The following is a 22,657-nucleotide window of genomic DNA, read 5'->3' on the forward strand; positions in this document are numbered from 1 at the left end:
AGCAAAGAAGGGTGGAGGAAAAAATACCTCTCAGATGGTGTTCACAAGAAGGTCTTTATTCAAATTGATAAAATGAGCGACCCAACACGAGTCGTGTTTCGGGCTTACCGGCCTGCGTCAGGGGTCTAGGAATTTGTAAGACAATATATTTTCCTAGAACGATTAGATTGCAACCAATCTCATATGGTGTGTAAGATCTGCTTTGTCTATGTCCAAGGAACTACCTGTAATCAGGCAAAACAGAATGCATAGTGGTGGGGTAGTAACAGGAAGTACCTCCAGCAGCCTGCTGGGGTCAGAACTGAGACTCTTGGGACAGATAGTCCAGGAGCTAGTCTCAGCAGACTATCTGTCCCAAGAGGCTCTGCACTGAGCCCAGCAGGCTGCTGGAGGTACTTCCTGCTACTACCCCACCCCTATGCATTCTGCTTTGCCTGATTACAGGGAGTTCCTTGGACATAGACAAAGAAGCAAGCAGATCTTACAAACCATATGAGATTGGCTGCAATCTAATCGTTCTAGGATTAGATTTAAGCTCAGCTGTGTCTTTTTTTTTTGTTTTTGTTTTTTTTTGTTTAATTTTGCATGGTCCATGCTTCTTCCTTATTTCATTTAATAATTTTATTCCAGACAAACATGACTTGAGTTGTCATTTTATACTTCATTTCCCTGAGGTTAAAGAAATAAAATCAAAATGTTAGAATAGTCTTTCACTTTTCAAGCAGCTTTTGTCTGGAATGATCTTCCATATATCATCAGGTCACAATCAGATTATATCTCTTTAAAGAAAAATAAAAAATTGAAAGCTCATCTGTTTGGTAAACTAATACTTGAATCTTAATTTTGTATTTGCTTACTGTGATATATTTCTATGATTGTATATCCTAGATATTTAGTTACATTCTTTTGCAATCCTCATTGGACCCTTGGGTAATTTTGTAGAATATAATTTGTATTTGTAACTGGGGGTATCTAGGGTTCAAATTCTATAGTTGTCCCTTGTCACCTTTGGTAAAAGCACATCATTCTCTGTTGTCTCAGATACAAGTTGAGGGTGTCTTTTACAAAGGGTCAGAAGCGTTTTTAGATGCCCTAGAATTTAGCATATGCTAAAAACACTAGTGCGTCTTTGTAAAAGGGGCCTGTAGGATCGTTATCACAGATAATAAATTATCTGCGTCCAAAATTCCCAAACAAAACTATCTGCACACAGACTGCTCAGCACTCGGTCTAGGGGGCGGGAACCTTGGATTAGAGCCTATACAGTTCTTCCGTGAGAAAGGAATGCGACTAGAAAAGCAAGCTGAATATATATATATTAGATTTATTATGGTATCAGGTAAGAAAATATCGCTAAGGTATACAAAATAGAACTCTGCAAAGCTTTGGCTGAATACAAAATTACTGGCTGATAAAAATTACACTCATACGTCACACTACTAAACACTAATTCTTATTGGTTACCAGGTAAAATTACACCACTGATCAGTCACATTATGTTACGAGGTAGTACAGTTATTAGCAGCTTCTCCTGATCACAAGTATGATGGCACCAGCCTTCTGCTCAGGTAAATACCACTAACTAGCCCCTGACTAGTAGGAAATGAATCACCGTGTTTCTCACCAGGCTGAGACCTCAGGGTCGTCTCTCTTGGGAGCTGGCACGGGACACCTCACAGACTCAAGCTGATATAGCAGCGAGTCTTAGAGCTGGAAGGGAACTCTGCAGCAGATAAGGAGGGCACAGGTCACTCCGTGCTGATACAGCTGAACCACGATACTTTTCTCCAGATACACAGTTCATCAGTTGGTGGACCTTATTAGTTCTCACTGGTCTTATTTTCACCTCCACCTTCTTCCAAGACTTCCGAATAACTCCTTTCTTTGTTCCCACTCTCCCCGTACCTCTTGGTCCGGTGGCTGCAGGAACCAATCTGGATCTTCCTCGGTTCACTGCATGGCAAGAACAGTTCGTTGTTCTTGACCTTCAAGTTGTTACATTTTGGTATGCATTTTCTGTTTCTCACCCGCCTTGCTGGAGCCAGCCTCTCAGGGAGATAAGGGGGCCTGCTTTGCCCACAGCATGTCCTTGGTGTTGAGCTTCTGCTGTAATTTTCCACAAGCTGCAAAGCTGTTTCTTGCTGACACAGAGATGTGCGGGTCAGAGTTTACAGCCTCCATTTTGCTGTCATAGGATTATACAGGCCATGGCCCGCAAGGTGAAACACACAGGGAAATACTCCTACAGGCCCTTAGATTGAAAGACCTCTGGAGACAAAAGAAATACTGCACTTGGGTGTAATTTGCCTTGAGCTATCAATTAGAAGGAATGAGCTAAATCCAAAATTTAGAAAACAAATTCTGTATGGGTAAATCTTTCAAAGCTTGGTTATAAAATTCAAGGGACTTTAACGAACTAAAATATGTCATATACTGTTTGTTAAATTGATAGGGGGATCTAGTACTATCAAGCTAGTTTTTTTTTTTTTTTTAGTCCATTGTATTTTTCTTCCTTACTTTGTATTTTAATATCTTTGGCTGGGAGAGGGGAATGCACTATGCTTTTCTTTTTGTTGTGGCCATGATCTTTGTAATCTCTTTTGCTGAACTCATTCTTCAGTTTTTCCAGTATTTATGCATGTACAGTTTTTCCAGTATTTATGCATGTACAGTTTTCTGGTAGAAGTTAGCGTTCTGAGTATTGTTGGATTAATAGCTTAGCAGGAAAAATGTTCAAAAGCTTCAAGTACTTAGTGTCTTCAAAAATAAATACAAATGATTAAGTGACTTAGGAGTAGAGCTTTCTGTTTTAGGTAGTAGAATTCCTTCCTTTCTGATATAGATTATATGCCTGCCGTTAAAGGTGTTCAAAATATTCTTAAACTGTAAAAGTCCAGCCAATCCATTTCAAGTGAGCCTTCCCCCTAATCACCATTCTACCCTTTGCATGGGCCAAGGTGGCTGTGCTTTGGAAAGTCTGCAGACTAGTAGGGCAGACGGTGCCATCTATTAATTCACCTTTCTCGTTCTTAGACACTGGGTAGTAGGCTACCAGAATGGAATCTTCTTGGCTTCTTCGAGGCTCAGCCACCACAGTTTTATTGATAATTAGGCCAAGGAAAGGATTTCAAATTTTGAGTCAGCAACAGTTTGATCAAGCTTGTCCATAATGAGATTGGAATTGTATTGGGTTTTTTTTAGAGGGGGGAGAGAGAACTAGGTAGGTGCTAAATAGAAATAGTAGTGTCAGTAAGTAGAGGGAGTAACTTGGGCTCAGCATTGCAAAATGAGTTTGTCCCATTACACAAGCTTTTGCTTAAAAGTGCCCTATAAAATCTACCAAAGATTCGAAAAGCAATTGAGTGGTGAAATAAGATTCCCAGAGGACTGAAACCAATTTAAGCACTCCAAATATTGAAGAATAGATCTCCACAAGTGTTTAATTTTGTTACAGGTCCAAAAAGCGTGACCCAGAATATTGCGAACAGTATGACATTTAAGGCACAAAGGGAAGCTTTCTTGGTGAACCCTACAAGTCTGTGTTTGAAAAAAATATGACCTAATAATGACCCAGAATAAACACGTCTTCAGTTCTGCACTATGTATTATCGTGGGTATCCTCCCTATCAAACGTTTGACATTTAACAAAGTTACCAATGTTTGCAAAGTCTAGAGCTTTATCTATCCAATTTCTCAGCATAGTAAAGAGCAGCAACAACAACCATGTTTAGAGCCAGACGAAGCTGAGATATAGATGGTCCATAGGGACTATTTGTGGTTAAAAAAAGGAAAAAGAAAAAATTGCCCAGTTCAGTCCCAAACCTAGTGGAAATACCTGTTCAGTCCAGGATACGGAAGTAGTGGATTAATTGAAAATAAGCAAACTGATCCCCTTGCCAAACGTGAACCTTCTGTTGTAATTCTGTAAAGACATTTCTCCGAGGACAAGCAGGCTGCTTGTTCTCACTGATAGGGTGACGTCCACGGCAGCCCCTCCAATCGGAAACTTCACTAGCAAAGTCCTTTGCTAGCCCTCGCGCGCCCGCGCGCACCGCGCATGCGCGGCCGTCTTCCCGCCCGAAACCGGCTCGAGCCGGCCAGTCTTCTTTTGTCCGCACTCGGTACGGTCGTGTTTTCGCCGTGTCGAGCCCCGGAAAGTCGACCTCGCGCGTCCAATTTGTTTGAACGTGTTTTTTTCCTTCGGGAAAGCTTTGTCCTAGTCGGGAAGTGCTCCGGAAACCCCCCGCCGGGTTTCGTGTAAATCCTCCCCGTACTTCCAGCTTTTTTGCCCCGGTAAGTTTTCTTTCGTCGTCGGGGTAGGCCTCTTTTCGGCCTCGGTCGAGATTTTTTCTCCCTCTAAATTTGGTGCTTCAAATTTCGCCATTTCGGCTTTTGATTTCGCCGGCGTGATTTTTCCGCCCATGACATCGAAGCCTTCCAGCGGCTTCAAGAAGTGCACCCAGTGCGCCCGGGTTATCTCGCTCACTGATCGACACTCGTCGTGTCTTCAGTGTCTGGGGGCCGAGCACCGCCCTCAGAACTGCAGTCTGTGTTCCCTGCTTCAAAGGCGGACTCAGGTAGCGAGACTAGCCCAGTGGAACGTGTTGTTCTCGGGCTCTTCGTCGGCATCGGCACCGGGATCTTCGAGTGCATCGACGTCGTCAGCGTCCAGACCATCTTCCTCGGCCGCCCCTGCATCGAGTGCATCGAGGCATCGGGCCTCTGCATCGGCGCCGAGACATCGGATAGCTGCATCGACGTCGGTGGTACCAGGACCTCGTCTGCTGATGTCGTCGGACGGTGGTGCATCGGGTGGAGTGCAGGTGAGGGCTGTCCATTCCCCTGCTGGTGGCGGTGAGCCCTCGGGTGGGTCTCCGCCTACCCTGAGGGCTCCTGCGGTACAGCCCCCCCGAGATCGACCTTCTTCAGTCTCGGCCCCGAGGAAGCGACGGGTGGATTCGACGTCCTCCTCGTCGGTGCCGGGGAGCTCCGGTGACATGCTTCGGAAGAAATCGAAGAAGCATCGACACCGGTCTCCTCCCCGTGTCGGCACCGAGAGCTCTGGGTCGCCGAGGGATTCGGCACCCAGCAGGCATCGGCACCGAGAGGACCGCTCACCCTCTGTTCAGGAGGTGTCGATGCGCTCCGCTCTGGACAGCCCGGAACAGCCTCCACGCCCGGAACAGGTACTGACGTCGACGCCTGCATCGACCTCTCAGCCTTTCTCTGCAGCCGCTCTAAACGAGAGCCTCCGGGCCGTTCTCCCAGAGATTCTGGGAGAGCTGTTGCGCCCTACCCCTCCGGTACCGGCGGTGCTTGCGCCACCGGTACCGTCGAGCGTGGCGCCGGCTGGCCCATCGCCCAGGTTGAGGTCCCCGACGTCGGTACCGCGTGCGGTACCGACCGCGGCCACCTCCCAGGAAGGCTCCCCGACTACGTCGGCGGAGGGAGCTTCGCCGATGCGGGCGAGGGAGTCTACCTCTCGACGCCCCCATCGTGGACGGGGTTCCACGGAGTCGAGCAGGGCGAGGTTGCAGACACAGGTCCGTGAACTTGTGTCTGACACCGAGGGTGAGGCCTCGTGGGAGGAAGAGGAAGATCCCAGATATTTCTCTGACGAGGAGTCTGGGGGTCTTCCGTCTGATCCCACTCCCTCTCCTGAGAGACAGCTTTCTCCTCCCGAGAGTCTGTCTTTTGCCTCCTTTGTCCGGGAGATGTCTACGGCCATCCCCTTCCCGGTGGTTGTGGAGGACGAGCCCAGGGCTGAAATGTTTGAGCTCCTGGACTATCCTTCTCCACCTAAGGAAGCGTCCACTGTTCCCTTGCACCATGTCCTGAAGAAGACATTGCTTGCGAACTGGACCAAACCATTAACTAATCCCCACATTCCCAAGAAGATCGAGTCCCAGTACCGGATCCATGGGGACCCAGAGCTGATGCGCACTCAGTTGCCTCATGACTCTGGAGTTGTGGATTTGGCCCTAAAGAAGGCTAAGAGTTCTAGGGAACATGCTTCGGCGCCCCCGGGCAAGGACGCTAGAACCTTAGACTCCTTTGGGAGGAAGGCCTACCATTCCTCTATGCTCGTGTCCAAGATCCAGTCTTACCAGCTCTACACGAGCATACACATGCGGAATAATGTGCGGCAGTTGGCGGGCTTGGTTGATGCTCTTCCCCCTGAGCAAGCCAAGCCTTTTCAGGAGGTGGTCAGGCAGCTGAAGGCGTGCAGAAAATTCCTGGCCAGAGGAGTTTATGACACTTTTGATGTTGCGTCCAGGGCCGCTGCTCAAGGTGTGGTGATGCGCAGGCTCTCATGGCTGCGTGCCGCCGACCTGGAGAATAGAATCCAGCAGCGGATTACGGACTTGCCTTGCCGTGCGGATAACATTTTTGGCGAAAAAGTCGAGCAGGTGGTAGAGTCTCTCCACCAGCGGGACACCGCATTCGACAAGTTCGCCCGCCGGCAGCCTTCAGCTTCTACCTCTACAGGTAGACGATTTTTCGGGGGAAGGAAGACCGTTCCCTATACTTCTGGCAAGCGTAGGTACAATCCTCCTTCCCGACAGCCTGCGGCCCAGGCTAAGCCCCAGCGCGCTCGCTCTCGTCAGCAGCGTGCGAATCAGCAAGGCCCCGCGGCTCCCCAGCAAAAGCAAGGGGCGAGCTTTTGACTGGCTCCAGCAGAGCATAGCCGACATCCAAGTGTCAGTGCCGGGCGACCTGCCTGTCGGAGGGAGGTTGAAAGCTTTTCACCAAAGGTGGCCTCTTATAACCTCCGATCAGTGGGTTCTCCAAATAGTCCGGCAAGGATACACCCTCAATTTGGCCTCTCAACCTCCAAATTGTCCACCGGGAGCTCAGTCCTACAGCTTCCAGCACAAGCAGGTACTTGCAGAGGAACTCTCCGCCCTTCTCAGCGCCAATGCGGTCGAGCCCGTGCCATCCGGGCAAGAAGGGCTGGGGTTCTATTCCAGGTACTTCCTTGTGGAAAAGAAAACAGGGGGGATGCGTCCCATCCTAGACCTAAGGGCCCTGAACAAATATCTCGTAAAAGAAAAGTTCAGGATGCTTTCCCTGGGCACCCTTCTCCCCATGATTCAGCAAAACGATTGGCTATGCTCTCTGGACTTGAAGGATGCCTACACACACATCCCGATACTGCCAGCTCACAGACAGTATCTGCGATTTCAGCTGGGCGCACGCCACTTCCAGTACTGTGTGCTACCCTTTGGGCTCGCCTCTGCGCCCAGGGTGTTCACAAAGTGCCTAGCTGTGGTAGCAGCGGCGCTTCGCAGGCTGGGGGTGCACGTGTTCCCATATCTCGACGATTGGCTGGTGAAGAACACATCCGAGGCAGGAGCCCTGCAGTCCATGCAGATGACTATTCGCCTCCTGGAGCTACTGGGGTTTGTGATAAATTACCCAAAGTCCCATCTTCTCCCAGTGCAGAAACTCGAATTCATCGGAGCCCTGCTGGATTCTCGGACGGCTCGCGCCTATCTCCCAGAGGCGAGGGCCAACAACTTGTTGTCCCTCGTCTCGCGGGTGCGAGCGTCCCAGCAGATCACAGCTCGGCAGATGTTGAGATTGCTGGGCCACATGGCTTCCACAGTTCATGTGACTCCCATGGCCCGCCTTCACATGAGATCTGCTCAATGGACCCTAGCCTCCCAGTGGTATCAGGCCGCCGGGGGTCTAGAGGACGTGATCCACCTGTCCACGAGTTTTCTCGAATCCCTGTATTGGTGGACGATTTGCTCCAATTTGACTCTGGGACGTCCCTTCCAAATTCCTCAGCCTCAAAAAGTGCTGACCACGGATGCGTCTCTCCTGGGATGGGGAGCTCATGTCGATGGGCTTCACACCCAAGGAAGGTGGTCCCTCCAAGAAAGCGATCTACAGATCAATCTTCTGGAGTTGCGAGCGATCTGGAACGCTCTGAAGGCTTTCAGAGATCGGCTGTCCCACCAAATTATCCAAATTCAGACAGACAATCAGGTTGCCATGTACTATGTCAACAAGCAGGGGGGCACCGGATCTCGCCCCCTGTGTCAGGAAGCCGTCAGCATGTGGCTCTGGGCTCGCCGTCAAGGCATGGTGCTCCAAGCCACATATCTGGCAGGCGTAAACAACAGTCTGGCCGACAGGTTGAGCAGGATTATGCAACCTCACGAGTGGTCGCTCAATTCCCGTGTGGTGCGACAGATCTTCCGGGCGTGGGGCACCCCCCTGGTGGATCTCTTCGCATCTCAAGTGAACCACAAGGTCCCTCAGTTCTGTTCCAGGCTTCAGGCCCACGGCAGACTGGCGTCGGATGCCTTCCTCCTGGATTGGGGGGAAGGTCTGCTGTATGCTTATCCTCCCATTCCTCTGGTGGGGAAGACTTTGTTGAAACTCAAGCAAGACCAAGGCACCATGATTCTGATTGCTCCCTTTTGGCCGCGTCAGATCTGGTTCCCTCTTCTTCTGGAGTTATCCTCCGAAGAACCGTGGAGATTGGAGTGTTTCCGACCCTCATCACGCAGGACGAAGGTGCTCTGCTGCATCCCAACCTCCAGTCCCTGGCTCTCACGGCCTGGATGTTGAGGGCGTAGACTTTGCCTCTTTGGGTCTGCCAGAGGGTGTCTCCCGCATCTTGCTTGCTTCCAGGAAAGACTCCACTAAGAGAAGTTACTTCTTTCATTGGAGGAGGTTTGCCGTCTGGTGTGACAGCAAGGCCCTAGATCCTCGCTCTTGTCCTACACAGACCCTGCTTGAATACCTTCTCCACTTGTCTGAGTCTGGTCTGAAGACCAACTCCGTAAGGGTTCACCTTAGTGCAATCAGTGCATACCATTACCAAGTGGAAGGTAAGCCGATCTCAGGACAGCCTTTAGTTGTTCGCTTCATGAGAGGTTTGCTTTTGTCAAAGCCCCCTGTCAAGCCTCCTACAGTGTCATGGGATCTCAATGTCGTTCTCACCCAGCTGATGAAACCTCCTTTCGAGCCACTGAATTCCTGCCATCCGAAGTACTTGACCTGGAAGGTCATTTTCTTGGTGGCAGTTACCTCGGCTCGTAGAGTCAGTGAGCTTCAGGCCCTGGTAGCCCAGGCCCCTTACACCAAATTTCATCACAACAGAGTAGTCCTCCGCACTCACCCTAAGTTTCTGCCAAAGGTTGTGTCGGAGTTCCATCTGAACCAGTCAATTGTCTTGCCAACATTCTTTCCCCGTCCTCATTCCTGCCCTGCTGAACGTCAGCTGCACACATTGGACTGCAAGAGAGCATTGGCCTTCTATCTGGAGCGGACACAGCCCCACAGACAGTCCGCCCAATTGTTTGTTTCTTTTGATCCCAACAAGAGGGGAGTGGCTGTAGGGAAACGCACCATATCCAATTGGCTAGCAGATTGCATTTCCTTCACTTACGCCCAGGCTGGGCTGGCTCTTGAGGGTCATGTCACGGCTCATAATGTTAGAGCCATGGCAGCGTCGGTAGCCCACTTGAAGTCAGCCACCATGGAGGAAATTTGCAAAGCTGCGACGTGGTCATCTGTCCACACATTCACATCTCATTACTGCCTGCAGCAGGATACCCGACGTGACAGTCGGTTCGGGCAGTCAGTTCTTCAGAACCTGTTTGGGCTTTAGGATCCAACTCCACCCCCCGAGGGCCCTGTTTGTTCTGTTCCAGGCTACACTCTCAGTTAGTTGGTAAATTTTTTAGGTCAATCTCAGTTATGTCCTCGCCGTTGCGAGGCCCAATTGACCAATGTTGTTGTTTTGAGTGAGCCTGGGGGCTAGGGATACCCCATCAGTGAGAACAAGCAGCCTGCTTGTCCTCGGAGAAAGCGAATGCTACATACCTGTAGAAGGTATTCTCCGAGGACAGCAGGCTGATTGTTCTCACAAACCCGCCCGCCTCCCCTTTGGAGTTGTGTCTTCCCTTGAAGTGTATTGTCTTGCTACATACTGGACTGGCCGGCTCGAGCCGGTTTCGGGCGGGAAGACGGCCGCGCATGCGCGCGGGCGCGCGAGGGCTAGCAAAGGACTTTGCTAGTGAAGTTTCCGATTGGAGGGGCTGCCGTGGACGTCACCCTATCAGTGAGAACAATCAGCCTGCTGTCCTCGGAGAATACCTTCTACAGGTATGTAGCATTCGCTTTATCTAGGGAACGAATGTTTCCTAGGTGAATGCCTTTACAGAATGTTTCACCAATACAAAGCCTGATTTAGCCCATCTAATAAATACAGCACTATCCAAGCTAGATGGGGAAATCAGTATTGCCCCAGATTGAAATTAAATCATCACAGTTGGGATCCTGGTGCCACATTGGCACCAGAAATCTCCAAAGCTCACGTAAGGGCTTCACCAAGATACTACATTTTAAATATGAGTGCATGTCCCTGCATGTGCATGAAACAAGTAATTGAAATGCCAGGGGAAAAAGTAGATCTTTTCAAAAACCAGGGGAGTAAAATTAGTAGTACCCGGTATCCAATTCTGAAGAAGATGTAGCAGAGAAGCCTGATTGTATTTCTTCATATCTAGCATCACATGCCGCCCCCCTTCTATTTTTCCAGTTGCTAAGCAGATAATTCCCCCAAATTGTATTGCGCGTGTGCAATTGAATTGAATAATGAGCCAATTAGCACCAATAATTGGGCCCTAACAATCAATTGACAATGCTAATTGGCATTAATTTAAATGTACATGCGGTTCCAAAAAGGGGGGAGTGGACGTGGATCAGGGGTGTTCCTTCAATTTAATGTGTGATGATATAGAATAGGGAGGATCCGCGCCTAATTTGTTACATTGAGCTCAAGCTGTCTTGGGATAATGTGGGATACAAATATCATCATAAATAAATAATTTAGGGGTAAGGGTTTATACCTGGGTTCAGATTATGTACATGCTTGTGCCTAAAAGTAGTTGCAGATCCCAGTACTAAGTTCTATTCTATAATCAGTGCCTAACTTGAGCGCTGTTTATAGACTAGTGGTAAGCGCAAATTTCTTTTTCAGCATCATTTATAGAATTTGGTTCTATATATTTGTAATTTAGGCCTTTTCCCTCCCCAGCAGAATTTTAGAATCCCCCTCTGTAAAAGTCTCAAATCGCAACTGAGCAAGCGAAGTAGGTAAAACTATTTGGGGACAAGGTTTGGGGAGAGTACAGGTGGCGTTAGCAACTATTGTGCATAGATTATAAAATGTTAATTTATATGCATATTGAAATAATCTAGGCATAGACACGTACAGCTGTTTGAGAGCAGGTGTAAGTATCCATATGTGCAATGTAGGCCTGATTCCTGCTGCTTAGATTAGTATTTTATAAAGACACTTAGGTGCCTATATGTCTTTATAAGAGTCCTTTTAAACTAGGTGTCCCCTTATAAAAATTACCCTCGTATTTATTTGAAAAGGCACTCAGTATACAAAGACATAAACAAGGTAAATGAATTTTAGATGAAGTGTGATAAATTCATAGTAAAATACAAGTCCTAAAGAATTCCTAAGCTGTTTAGTTGGTTTTCTACCTCTTTGGCACACTAACCAAGACCAGCACAGGGTCAAAGAAATGCAAAGAGGAATGTCCTAAACGACAAGGTCCCTCATTACTGCTCCGGTCTTGGGTCACATAACAGGCCAGCATCAGATGTCTTCCTGGAGAGGGTCTCCTGTACATGTAACCTCCAACCCTTCTCATAGGGAACTTTGCTGAAACTCAAGCAGGATCGGGGAACCATGATCTTAATTGTGCCTTACTAGCCAATGCAGATATGGTACCCTCTGCTTCTGAAGTTGTACTCCAAAGATCCGTGGAGATTGGATTGTGTTGTGACCCTAATCACCCAGAATAAGGGATCTGTTCTGCATCCCATCCTCCAGTCCTTGGCCTTTATGACTTGGATGTTGAGAGCGTAGAATTTTCTTTCTTTCAACTGCTTGAGGGTGTTTCCAGGGTTGTGCTGGCTTCCAGGATAGATTTCACTAAGAAGTATGTTACTTTTAAGCGAAGGAGGTTTGACATTTGGTGTGAGAGGAAGGCCTTACACAAAACTGGCTTGAATACTTTATACACCTCCAAGACTGGTCTAAAAACCAACTCCTGTAATGCTTCACCTTAGTTTGATTAGTGCTTACCATCATCGTGTAGAGGGTAAGGCCATGTCTGTACAGCCTTTAGTTTTCGCTTGATGAGAGGTTTGCTGTTGAGAAAGCCTCCAACTGTGTCATGGGACCTTCAGTATCATCCTCAATCAGCTGATGAAAACTCCCTTTGAGCCACTTGACTTCTGTTAGCTGAAGTACCTGACCTAGAAGGTCTTGTTTTTGGGGCAGTCACTTCAGGCCCTAGTAGTGGATCCAATTTATACAAGGTTTCATTATAATAGAGTAGTTCTCCTCATGCACACTAACTTCCTTCCTAAGGTGGTGTCGGAGTTCCATCTTAGTCAGTTGTTCTGCTAACAGTTTTCCCAAAGCCTCATGTCTAGCCTGGCAAAAAAGCACACTGCACACCTTGGACTGCAAATAAGCCTTAGCCTTCTATCTGGCGCAGACTAAAGCTCATAGATATCCACCCAGCTTTTTTGTTTCTTTGGACTCAAATAGGATGGAGGCAGCCATCAGAAAATTCCCTTTATTCATTTGGCTGGTGGACTGCATCTCTTTCGCTTATGCCCAGGCTGGACTGATTCTTGAGAGCTATGGCCATGTCGGTATCCACATTTGAGGTCAGCCTCCGTTGAAGAGATTTGCAGAGCTGCAATGTGGACTTGAGTGCACACATTCACATCTCACTACTTTCTTGAGCAGCACAACAGACACGACAGCTGGTTTGATGAGACAGTTCTGCAGAATCAACTTCACCCTCCTAGGCCCATTTTCCTTCTGTTCCAGGCTGCACCAACACAACAAGACTGGTATATAAGTTTAGGTTGATTGGTTTCTGGTTGGCCTTGCTGTTGCAAGTCCCTATTCTCCTTTATTTGTTGTTTTTGGTGAGCTTGTAGCTAAGGATTCCCATATGTGGGAACACACTGTCTTGCTTGTCCTCTGGGAAAGCAAAGCCACTCTCCTGTACTCATCTGCCTCCATTGTATGCCAATCTGTGCATATGTATCTCATGCAAATTCATTGTGGATATCTTGAAAACCAGGCTGGCTTGGTGTGTCCTGAGGACTAAGTTGGGAGTGCCTGCTCTAACTTACTAAATTGGGCAGATACTTGAACAGAAGGGAGCTCATACATAAGTGTATGGTTCTAACACCTTAGCAGCAAAATTTAGAGCAAAAGCCCAGTCTTCTTATCTCCTTGATATGTTTAAGGCCTTCACAACCTGAAATAGCTCTCTAGAGCAGGGGTCCTCAAATCCAGTTCTTGAGGTCCACAACCCAGCCTGATTTTCAGAATTTCCAAATGATTATGTATATTTTATTTGCATGCGGTGGAAGTAGTGAATACAAATAGATTTCATACATATTCATTATGGAAATCTTGAAAACCAGGCTCAGTTGTGGACCTTGAGAACTGGATTTGAGGACCCCTGCACTAGAGAATAATTTTGCTGATACAATTTTTTTTTAACTTAATTGTAGTATCGTAAGAATGCTCAGCAGTAATTGTTGCAATCTTCCTTCTGAGACTTTAATCACTACTTCTCCAAGAAGTGTGTTTTATCATATAAGTTGTCTAAGCTCTGGAGTAGACCGTGGGCAAATGTTTTATCAGTTTCAACATAGGATATCTCAGTAGAGCTAACTTGCTAATAACACAAGAGTTCTATTCCACATAGACAAGGGATTCTCAACCCACTCCTCGGAACACTCCAAGCCTGTCAGATTTTCAGGATACCCACAATGAATATGCACTGCCTCCACTGTATGCAATCTACTGCTTGCATATTCATCGTGGATATCATGAAAACCAGTGTCTTGGTGTGTCCCGAGGACTGAGTTGAGAACCCCTGTCCTAGATTGTAGGCCTTTTAATACTGGGGAAAGGTTGACTAATTTTGAAAATTTGTCTGGAATCAGCAGGTGATCTGGCCAGTAAGTAAAGTGGAAGTGAGAAACTTTATGCTACAAGGGTAAACCCACCCAGCAAGGACCACCAAATACTAGGACACATTGCTCAGTACAACAATTAATGAAGCAACATCCAGACAATAAACTTAAGTCTAAATAAATGTCCTTAATCATGGCTAAGAGGCTTAATTATGTGGTTAAAACTGAGTATGGATATGGTATCCACAAAAGCAGCTGAGGCAAACTGGTTCAAGGAATATAAATGGACAATCAGGATTACCCACCACCAAATTTTAAGAGCGTAGAGCTAATTTGGCCAAACTCTCTGCTAAACTATTTGTACATTTATATCCCACATTTTCCCACCTATTTGCAGGCTCAATGTGGCTTACATAGTACCGGAGAGGCGTTACAGACTCCGGTGTAAACAAATGCAAAATGATGCTGTGGTAAGATAAAGTTCATATGGCACAGCCACCCTAAGAAATCGTACAGCGGAAGAGTTGTGTTATGTCAATTACGTTCTTTAGTTTTGTTGTGTTGCAAAGATCAGGCATTTATGTTGGATTGGTAGGGTATGCCTTTTTAAACAGGTTAGTTTTTAGTGTTTTCTGGAAGTTTAGGTGGTTGTTTGTAGTTTTCAAGGCTTTTGCTAATGCATTCCACAGTTGTGTGCTTATGTAGGAAAAACTGGACGCATAAGTTGATTTGTTTTTGAGTCCTTTGCAGCTTGGGTTGTGCAGATTTAGGTACGTTCTTGTTGATTCGGATGTGTTTCTAGTTGGTAGGTCGATCAAGTCTGTCTTGTATCCTGGAGCTTCACCGTAGATAATTTTGTGAACCAGAGTGCAGATTTTGAAAGCAATGCGTTCTTTGATTGGGAGCCAGTGTATTTTTCGCGAAGGTTTTGCACTTTCAAATCGCGTTTTTCCGAATATAAGCCTAGCTGCCGTGTTTTGAGCGGCCTGAAGTTTCTTTAAGGTTTTTTGTTTGCATCCCGCATAAATTCCATCGCAGTAGTCTACATGGCTTAGTACCATTGATTGTATCAGGTTGCGAAATGTTCCCCTCAGGAAGAATTGTTTCACGTGTTTGAGTTTCCACATTGAGTGGAACATTTTCTTTGTTGTGGATGTCACTTGGCTCTCTAGTATTAAGTTGGGGTCCATTGTAACGCTGAGGATTTTCAGGCTGTCTGAGATAGGGAGGGTGTAATTTGGGGTGTTGATAATAGTGGGGTTGTCCACGCTGTGTAGGGATGAGAGGATGAGACAGTGTGTTTTTTCTTTAGTTTTAGTTTAAAAGATTCCATGATGTTCAACTTGATTTCGTTGGTGATTTCAGTCAGTTTAGATTTTGTTTTTGTTTGACTCCTTGGCTTTGTCTGCTCACTCAAATCAAGTTTGTCTGGCATAGCTTGTGATAAATAAGCTGCAATATTTTTGTGTAGCTGTTTTAATTTGTTTGATCCCCCCCCCAGCATAAAAATATATAGAATCCAACTTAATCTGACCAATGAGCATCCAATTTAAAGCATAAACAATTCTGTTTTCAGTTTGTCATGTATAATGTTTGCCGTTTGCTTTTAAATTAGGCATACAAGGAACAAATAAAAAAGGAGATCATACCGACTGCTACAAGCATTTTGAATAATCCAATTATGAAGGCACGTTATGAGCGGTATCGTAAGGTAAGATGAACTGCAAGTAAATGATAACCTGAGTCAGTTTACCCAAATTACCTTTGTTCTTTGGAGAGAAAATGGTGACAAGCTCTCATTGTTTGAGGCCAGCATAAATAATGGCAGAATACAAATATAGCTGAATTGATCTTATTTCTTCTCTGGGAAGAGTTTTTAAAATATTGTCATTGAATTAGGAACAAAAGTACAACATGTGAGTTTAAGAACCTTGTATATAAATATATATACATTAATTGTATATGTATATATATTTAAAAAATTCTCTCTAAATTAAGATGTACTGAGCAAACACTGTACTTTCCTATTGTTCATGCCAGGCCAGTCCACATGAGTAAGTTATGTCCCCTTGCCAGCAGGAAAAAAGCACAGAGCTGACTTCACTCCTCTTATAGGAGGCTGGTTCTGCATAGAGAGAGGCATAACCAGCAGCAAGGAGATTATGGTGATGCCCCTTTACAAGACACAGTAAGGCCTCACTTGGAGTATTGTGTTTATTTTTGGAGGGCATGTCTCACTAAGTACATAAAGTGGCTAGAAGAAAGTGACCAAAATGGTAAGAGGTCTCTCTATCAGAGGACATGAGAAGAGACTGGAGGTCCCAAATATGTATGCTTTAGAGGAAAGGAGGGACCTAGGAGATATGATACAGACTTTAAATACTTGAAAAGTATTACAGCACATGCAAGATCTTTTCAAATAAGGGGAATCACTAGAACTAAGGAGAGAGTATCAAAAGCAATTTTACAAAATATTTCTCATGGAAAAGAGGGATGGATGCCTTTAATGCCCTTCTAAAGGATATGCTGGAAGCAAAAATGGCACTGGAATTTTAAAAAGTGGGATAAACACAGTGGATCCCTAAAAGGCAAGAGGATGGAAAGAAAGGATGGAGCACTTCAACTAAAGAGAACTGAGAAAAGAATTTTTTTTAACTTATAAGAAACCTTGTGGAAAAGTAACCTACACTGCACAGCATATACTGCCCTGACAACCCTACTAGGTAGACTGGCTAGACCTTATTGTTTTTATCTGCTGTTATACATATAAGCTATTTGCAGCATTTTTAGTTACTGTATATCTTATTTATGAGTTATTCTCATCTGTGCTGTAGCACTTTTTTTTTTTAATTGGAAGTAAGGTACACACTCTGTACTGAACTTGTTTTACCAGACAGAGCCAGTGCTATAGTCCCTGGTGTGGGAAGAACTTGGGCTGAGCTTGTACAGTGTTCAAATTAAAGAGAAGAGATTTGGAGGGCGGTGTGCAAGTGAGATTGGGAAGTGATAAAAATAAATACTGGTAGTAATGATTGTTTAAAATCTGTAAATGTTCTGGCTGATTGAAAGTTTGTGCTGACCGTGCACATTGAGAGAGAGGGCAAGTGGTGGTGGGGGGCAATGGAGAGGGCATACTGGGTCTGTGTGTGTGGAGGGAGCAACGGTATGCTGGGTCTGTGTGGTAGTTGTGAATGAGGCAGGGAGAAGGTGTGTGTTGGAGGAGACCTTTTGGCGGTGTGTATGGCCTTGACTTATACAAGGGTCACACCGATTTTGGCCATTTTTAGTCCTAAAATTGTCCTCTATTTATACACGAGTATATACTTGAGTATATATGGTAAATATCTCTTACAGTAATTAAAATAGATACAGATATGACTGATCAACTGTACTTAGTGCATGGATACATTGAATATCATTTTTTTTTTTAAAGCTGTAGAAAAATAGGTTATGTAAGTAGCCAGGAAAACCCTCCACTAAATTCCAGTGCTCACCTTGGAGCATCAGAGCAGGGGTGTCAAATTAATTTCAGTGTCGGGTTAGATTGTTTAAAAAAATACAAATTCTGGGGAATTGAGGAAGAAGGGATCTGAGGTAGGGGAGCAGAGGGATATGCAGTGAAGGGGGAACAGATACACAAAGGAAGGGGAGCATGGGGAATTGGTGAGCAGAGGTAAAGAAAATGAGGGGAGGAGAAAAAGGGTCTGGGATCAGGTGGAACAATTCACTTGCAGTCACTCCCTCCATCCTGATACTTCTGATCTTCTCGTTCTCCATCTTCCCTCATTCATCCTACAGTTTCTCTGATCCTCTTCTTCACTATTGCCTCCTGTCTTGCTCTCATTCGCTCTTGCTTTTTTTTCCTCCCACCATCCTGTTGCACCACCTCTGATTTCCTTGCACGTTCCATACATCCACTTTTAGGATATCTCTGTTGCTTCTATCTGCTCTTTACCAAAAAGACAAAGGTGATGCAGTGTCTTGGCCTGTGTTGCCCAAAACGGGTATTGCTGTTTGAACCATGCAGCACTCAAGCAATTCAATGTGTGGCACAATGGGCCCAGGGCCGTGCCAAGGGTCTCTGGTGCCCCCCTGCAGACTATCAGTTGGTGCCCCCCCCCCCCCCCCCCCCGTCTCGCTTCTTCATTAGATGTTTCTCCATTGCTACCTGTCTTTCCTTTAGACTGAAAACTACAGGCCCAGCCAGACCTGACAAAAGGGTCTACCACACCCTTCAATGTCAAGCATATACTAGAAAACTGTAAATTAGCTTACACAGGAAAGCAGTTTAAAAAAATAAACACAATTCCTGCTGTTTCTTAACACTGCTCTCCAGAGAAAGCACTGCCTTTATAAAGAGGCTTTTCAGTGGGACTTAGCCTATTAAAAACTATTAGCACAATTAGGAATGGCCAGCCCTTGTAACTGCAGAGACCTAAGCTTTGATTATGCATGTTCCTGTCTTTGTTACAGTGGGGGGGGGGGGGGGGGGGGTCTCTTCATCTCATTTACACAGTCTGACCTCCCTGGCTCACTGGGAGCCCAGTGTCTTGGAGACTGCTATACATTGCAAAATAAGATAGCAGATGTAAATTCTCAAAGTGGACATATTCCAAACACTAAAATGAAAATAAAACGATTTTTTTCTACCTTTGTTGGCTGGTAACTTTCTTTTTCTGATCATGCTGGCCCAGTATCTGATTCTGTTGCTGGTATCTGTCCTCTTAACTCTGTTTCCAGGGCTTCCTTTCCACTGTATGTATCCCTCATTGATAAGTCTCTGACTCTAAAGTTTAGCAATTTCATTAAAGCAAAATGTATTTTCAAATATCACAAACTCTCCCTATCCAAGCAGAATGTTTTATATAAAAACAAACACACAAAAAAAGCAATCAGATTTTTACTTACCAGCTATTCTACACTATACGTCAGCTAAACTTCCTCTTTGAACCTCAACCAATTAAATGGATTTTAGCTATAGCTATGATAATTATGTACACATCATTGCAGTCATGCCCTCCTCTCAGTGTACATGCTCAAAAAACAAAAACTTTGAACCACTTACAGATAACAATTACACTATTTATTTTTTATTTCTCCCCAGTCTCACTTGCACACCTGCCTCCAAACCTGTTCTCTTTAATTTGAATGTTGTTCAAGCTCACCCTGAATGAAAGTTGTTCCCACACCAAAGCCATAAATAGCTGCTGGTTGTACTCTTTGAAGCAGCTTTAGCAGAGCAGCGTGTCTGTCTCAGCACTGCTGGGCTACCTTCACTTCCTGATGCGGGAAGGGCAGGGGAGAGAGGAGAATCACAACTTCAGGTAAAAGATTTTGCAAGTGAGTGGCGCCCTCTAGAGGTCGGCGCCCCCCTGCGTTGCTTACCTGGCTTACCGTGTCGGCACGGCCCTGAATGGGCCTAAGCAGGAGAGGAGGAGAATGCATCTCTGGCCCAAAGCATTGCACTGGTACTATCCTATCAAGCTGTGATGGGTGGAGGAAGAAAAGAAAGACAGGTGCTGCTTCTGCCTCGGCTACTGAATTGCCCCCAGTTTCCGATGCACAACCACAGTCCTGTTCCCTTTCTTCCAAAGCAGCATCTCAAGAATATCGTGGTTAAAGCCATCAGATGTTCTCTTTCTGTTGTCCTTTCTACTGCCATGACCAGGGCCACACACACAAAAAAAATAGTTGCTACATCTTTAGAAGGCTTTTAGCCATCACTGACCACCAGTGAAAGTAGGGAAGTAAAAGAAAACGGCCCCAGACTACTGCATGAAGGGGCTGCAAATAGCCATGGGTCATATATTTGACACTTGAGTTAGTGGAAGGGGGACATTATTGAAATCTGGACAATCAACCCTGGTGTGTCATGTTGAAGATATCTTCTGTAATGTCCATTTTCTCCAGAATGGTTCATTTAAAGAATTTTCTTTAAGGCGGTGCATTCCAAACTGTAATCCAGTATCACCCTATTTTAATACTTTAAAATTAATTTGTTGCCAGATAATGATGAAAACAAAACAGCAGACCTTTAATCGCCCCCCTTCCCTCATCCACCTAGTCTTCCCTCACGTATCCAAAACAGGTGGCCACAGTAGGAACAGTCAACATAGGGACCTGTTTCACTGTGTATTCACAGACCTCCAGTTCTCTGCATGGGTTTCTAGTTTAATGGGAATTTCATGTGGGGGAAAGGGAAGGGCCTGCAAATATTCACCGACATAGATACCATGCAGACTGCCACTGCTGAACCTGGTCAGAGTGGAGGGAGGAGGAGTGGCCTTTTTTCTGTGACCTCATTTCTGATCCTAATGGGACAAGTTGACAGTGCCTTTTTGGAGGTACTACTCAAAGCATATTTTCAATGGCATGAGATGTTTCGTTTTGAGTATTTTGTGGTATTTTGGGACGGGCAGAAGAATAAGTGACAGGACTAAATTTTGGAACAATTTTTAGGCTAAAACTTTTTAGTATTGCAGAATGTCTATAATATTGGCATTTCTCTTTTTCAGGGCGAAAATCCTTTTGCAGATGCACCTCAGGAGCAGCAGGAAGAACACACTGGAGGTGGTGAAGACGAGGGTGGTGAAGATGAGGGTGGTGAAGAGGGTGGGGAAGGGGAAGGTGGTGAAGAGGGTGGGGAAGGGGAAGATGTTGAAGACGGAGATGATGAAGGGGAAGGTGTTGAATATGAAGGACAAGGTGTTGAAGATGGAGATGATGGAGAAGGTGAAGAAGCAGCAGATCCAAATGACTATTCTGTGGAACCTACTGAAGAATGAATGCAAGATATTTTCAGACAACATGGAAAAGTTGGTAATTACCTTGTCTTGTGGCTTTGTGCACAGTCTCAAAACTTTTTAACAACTCAATGCATTGTGTACCTCTTCACCCAGCATGTGTTCTGTGGCCAGAACTTGTTTATATAATTTTGTAAATGTCTTACATTTGTTTTGGAAATTGGTAAATTTTAGTTAAATTTTTATATTGGGCAAGATTGAATTAGAGAATAAAAATGTGTTCATTGTATTTTAGGTATGCTTTCTAGTATATTGGTGTTCACAATGGATATATTACTGTATTGTTCAATCATTTTTTTTTTTGTCCGTAAGATTTTATCTGTGTTGTGAATGACTTTTTTTTTTAATGCATTTCACATAAGGAAACAATTTTAAGCAGTTTTTGCAGGCAAAGCTATGGAACTATGGAAATGGGCACTCAGTTGCCTGCTCAGTGTGTGAGTAAAAGTACACACATAAGTCTTGTGTACATACTTTAACCCACAGTCTTCAGAAACATTCTTGGGGACCGGGTTTTCATGTACTTGCATACTTTTGATTTTCAAATACCAAATACTACCCACATTTTAGCAGGTGTTAATGTGTGCAGCAAGTATTGCTGGGATAATTTTCAAAGTGCGGGTATGTGCGTATGTTCACTTTGAAAAGTGGTGTAAGGTCCATAAGTTAAAACTTCAAACTTTACACTCTTTGAAAATGACACAGTATATCGCAGTACAAATTTTATAAAAGGCTAGTGATTTGTGACAGATGTATTGGTTTGTATCGATAAAACTTTTTTAGAAAACTCTTCCTTGTTCACTGTACCATGCTCAATATTTCCAGGATGTTTCAGTAATAAACTTCAAAATACCAATCTTTGTGTGGTGGTTGTTCTGTTTGGTTAGTTGTAATTATCCAGTCAGTTTATAAGAAGTACCACAGGGGTTCTTGGACTTGCACATATTGCAGGCTTGCTCCTCCAATAAGCCATAGAGAGAATATTTTTCTCCAAGGACAAGCAGGCCTATTTATTCTCATAAGTGAGTAATATGGCGCCACGTTGCCCGGTCAGAGCTTTGTGGAACACAAGCCACACTGCACCGCGCATGTGCAAGTGCCTTCCCGCCCACCGTGAGGGCTCAGTTATCGCAATTTCTCTACCACGGTGAGGAGAAGCTGCATCTGTAGTTTCTCTTCACTCCTGATTTGGAAGAGCTGCTTTTTTTATTGCCTTTCCAGCGTCTTTTTTGGCGATTTTTCGCTGTTCCTTCTTCAAGCTTTGTCCCCATCTTCCTGTATATCTTTAGTTCTTTTTGTTCCCGGTTCAATTGGACGATCTCTGGCAAAGACAACCATTCTTGGTGCCTTCAGTGCTTAGGACCCAACCATAGCCCTGCCAACTTTGTCCTTTGTCTTCGATTGAAGAAGAGGACACGGAAGTCCAGAGAGTCTCGATGCAAGAAGATTTTTGGAGGTAGGTCAGAGTCCTCGACATCAGCATCGAGGTTGGCGGCATCGAAGACTGCATCGGGAGCAGTCCGTATGGCCACTTTGAGACCCATGGACACTGGAAGCAGTAGTGTGTCTGGTGGTTCTCCACCAGTCTCGATGTTGGCTGCTGGACAGGGCCTCCAGGACCAGCCAGTTTCGGACCCGACCCTGAGGTGACAGGATTCGATGACGTCCTCGTCTGCAATGAAGAGTCTCAACGCTGAGCTCCGGGAAGCATTAGCATCTGTAATCCTTGATACATGGTGCCGGGAGTTCAGGGCATCAAGGGATTCGGCACCGCGAGGATCTCTCCCCTCTCTAGTCAGGAGGTACCGATGCGTCTGTTTCCAAGCAGCCAGACCCGAATCCCATCTCGGTCCATCAGTTATGCA

At 45.4% G+C, this 22,657-nt stretch overlaps 1 protein-coding gene across 4 annotated transcripts in view; it reads left to right on the plus strand.

Moving 5' to 3' along the window:
- The window catches only part of LOC115471647 (DBIRD complex subunit ZNF326-like), a 107,107-nt gene extending 85,459 nt beyond the window's left edge, over positions 1-21,648 (plus strand). For all 4 annotated transcript variants that reach the window (XM_030205396.1, XM_030205394.1, XM_030205397.1 and 1 more), the window contains 2 exons: positions 15,605-15,700; positions 20,505-21,648. In XM_030205396.1, the coding sequence (XP_030061256.1) occupies positions 15,605-15,700; positions 20,505-20,774 (366 nt within the window). In that variant the 3' untranslated portion in view covers positions 20,775-21,648. The remainder of the gene's footprint in view (positions 1-15,604; positions 15,701-20,504) is intronic.
- Positions 21,649-22,657: the final 1,009 nt, after the last annotated feature.

This window comes from Microcaecilia unicolor, chromosome 6 (assembly GCF_901765095.1).
Source record: "Microcaecilia unicolor chromosome 6, aMicUni1.1, whole genome shotgun sequence".
NCBI lineage: Eukaryota > Metazoa > Chordata > Amphibia > Gymnophiona > Siphonopidae > Microcaecilia > Microcaecilia unicolor.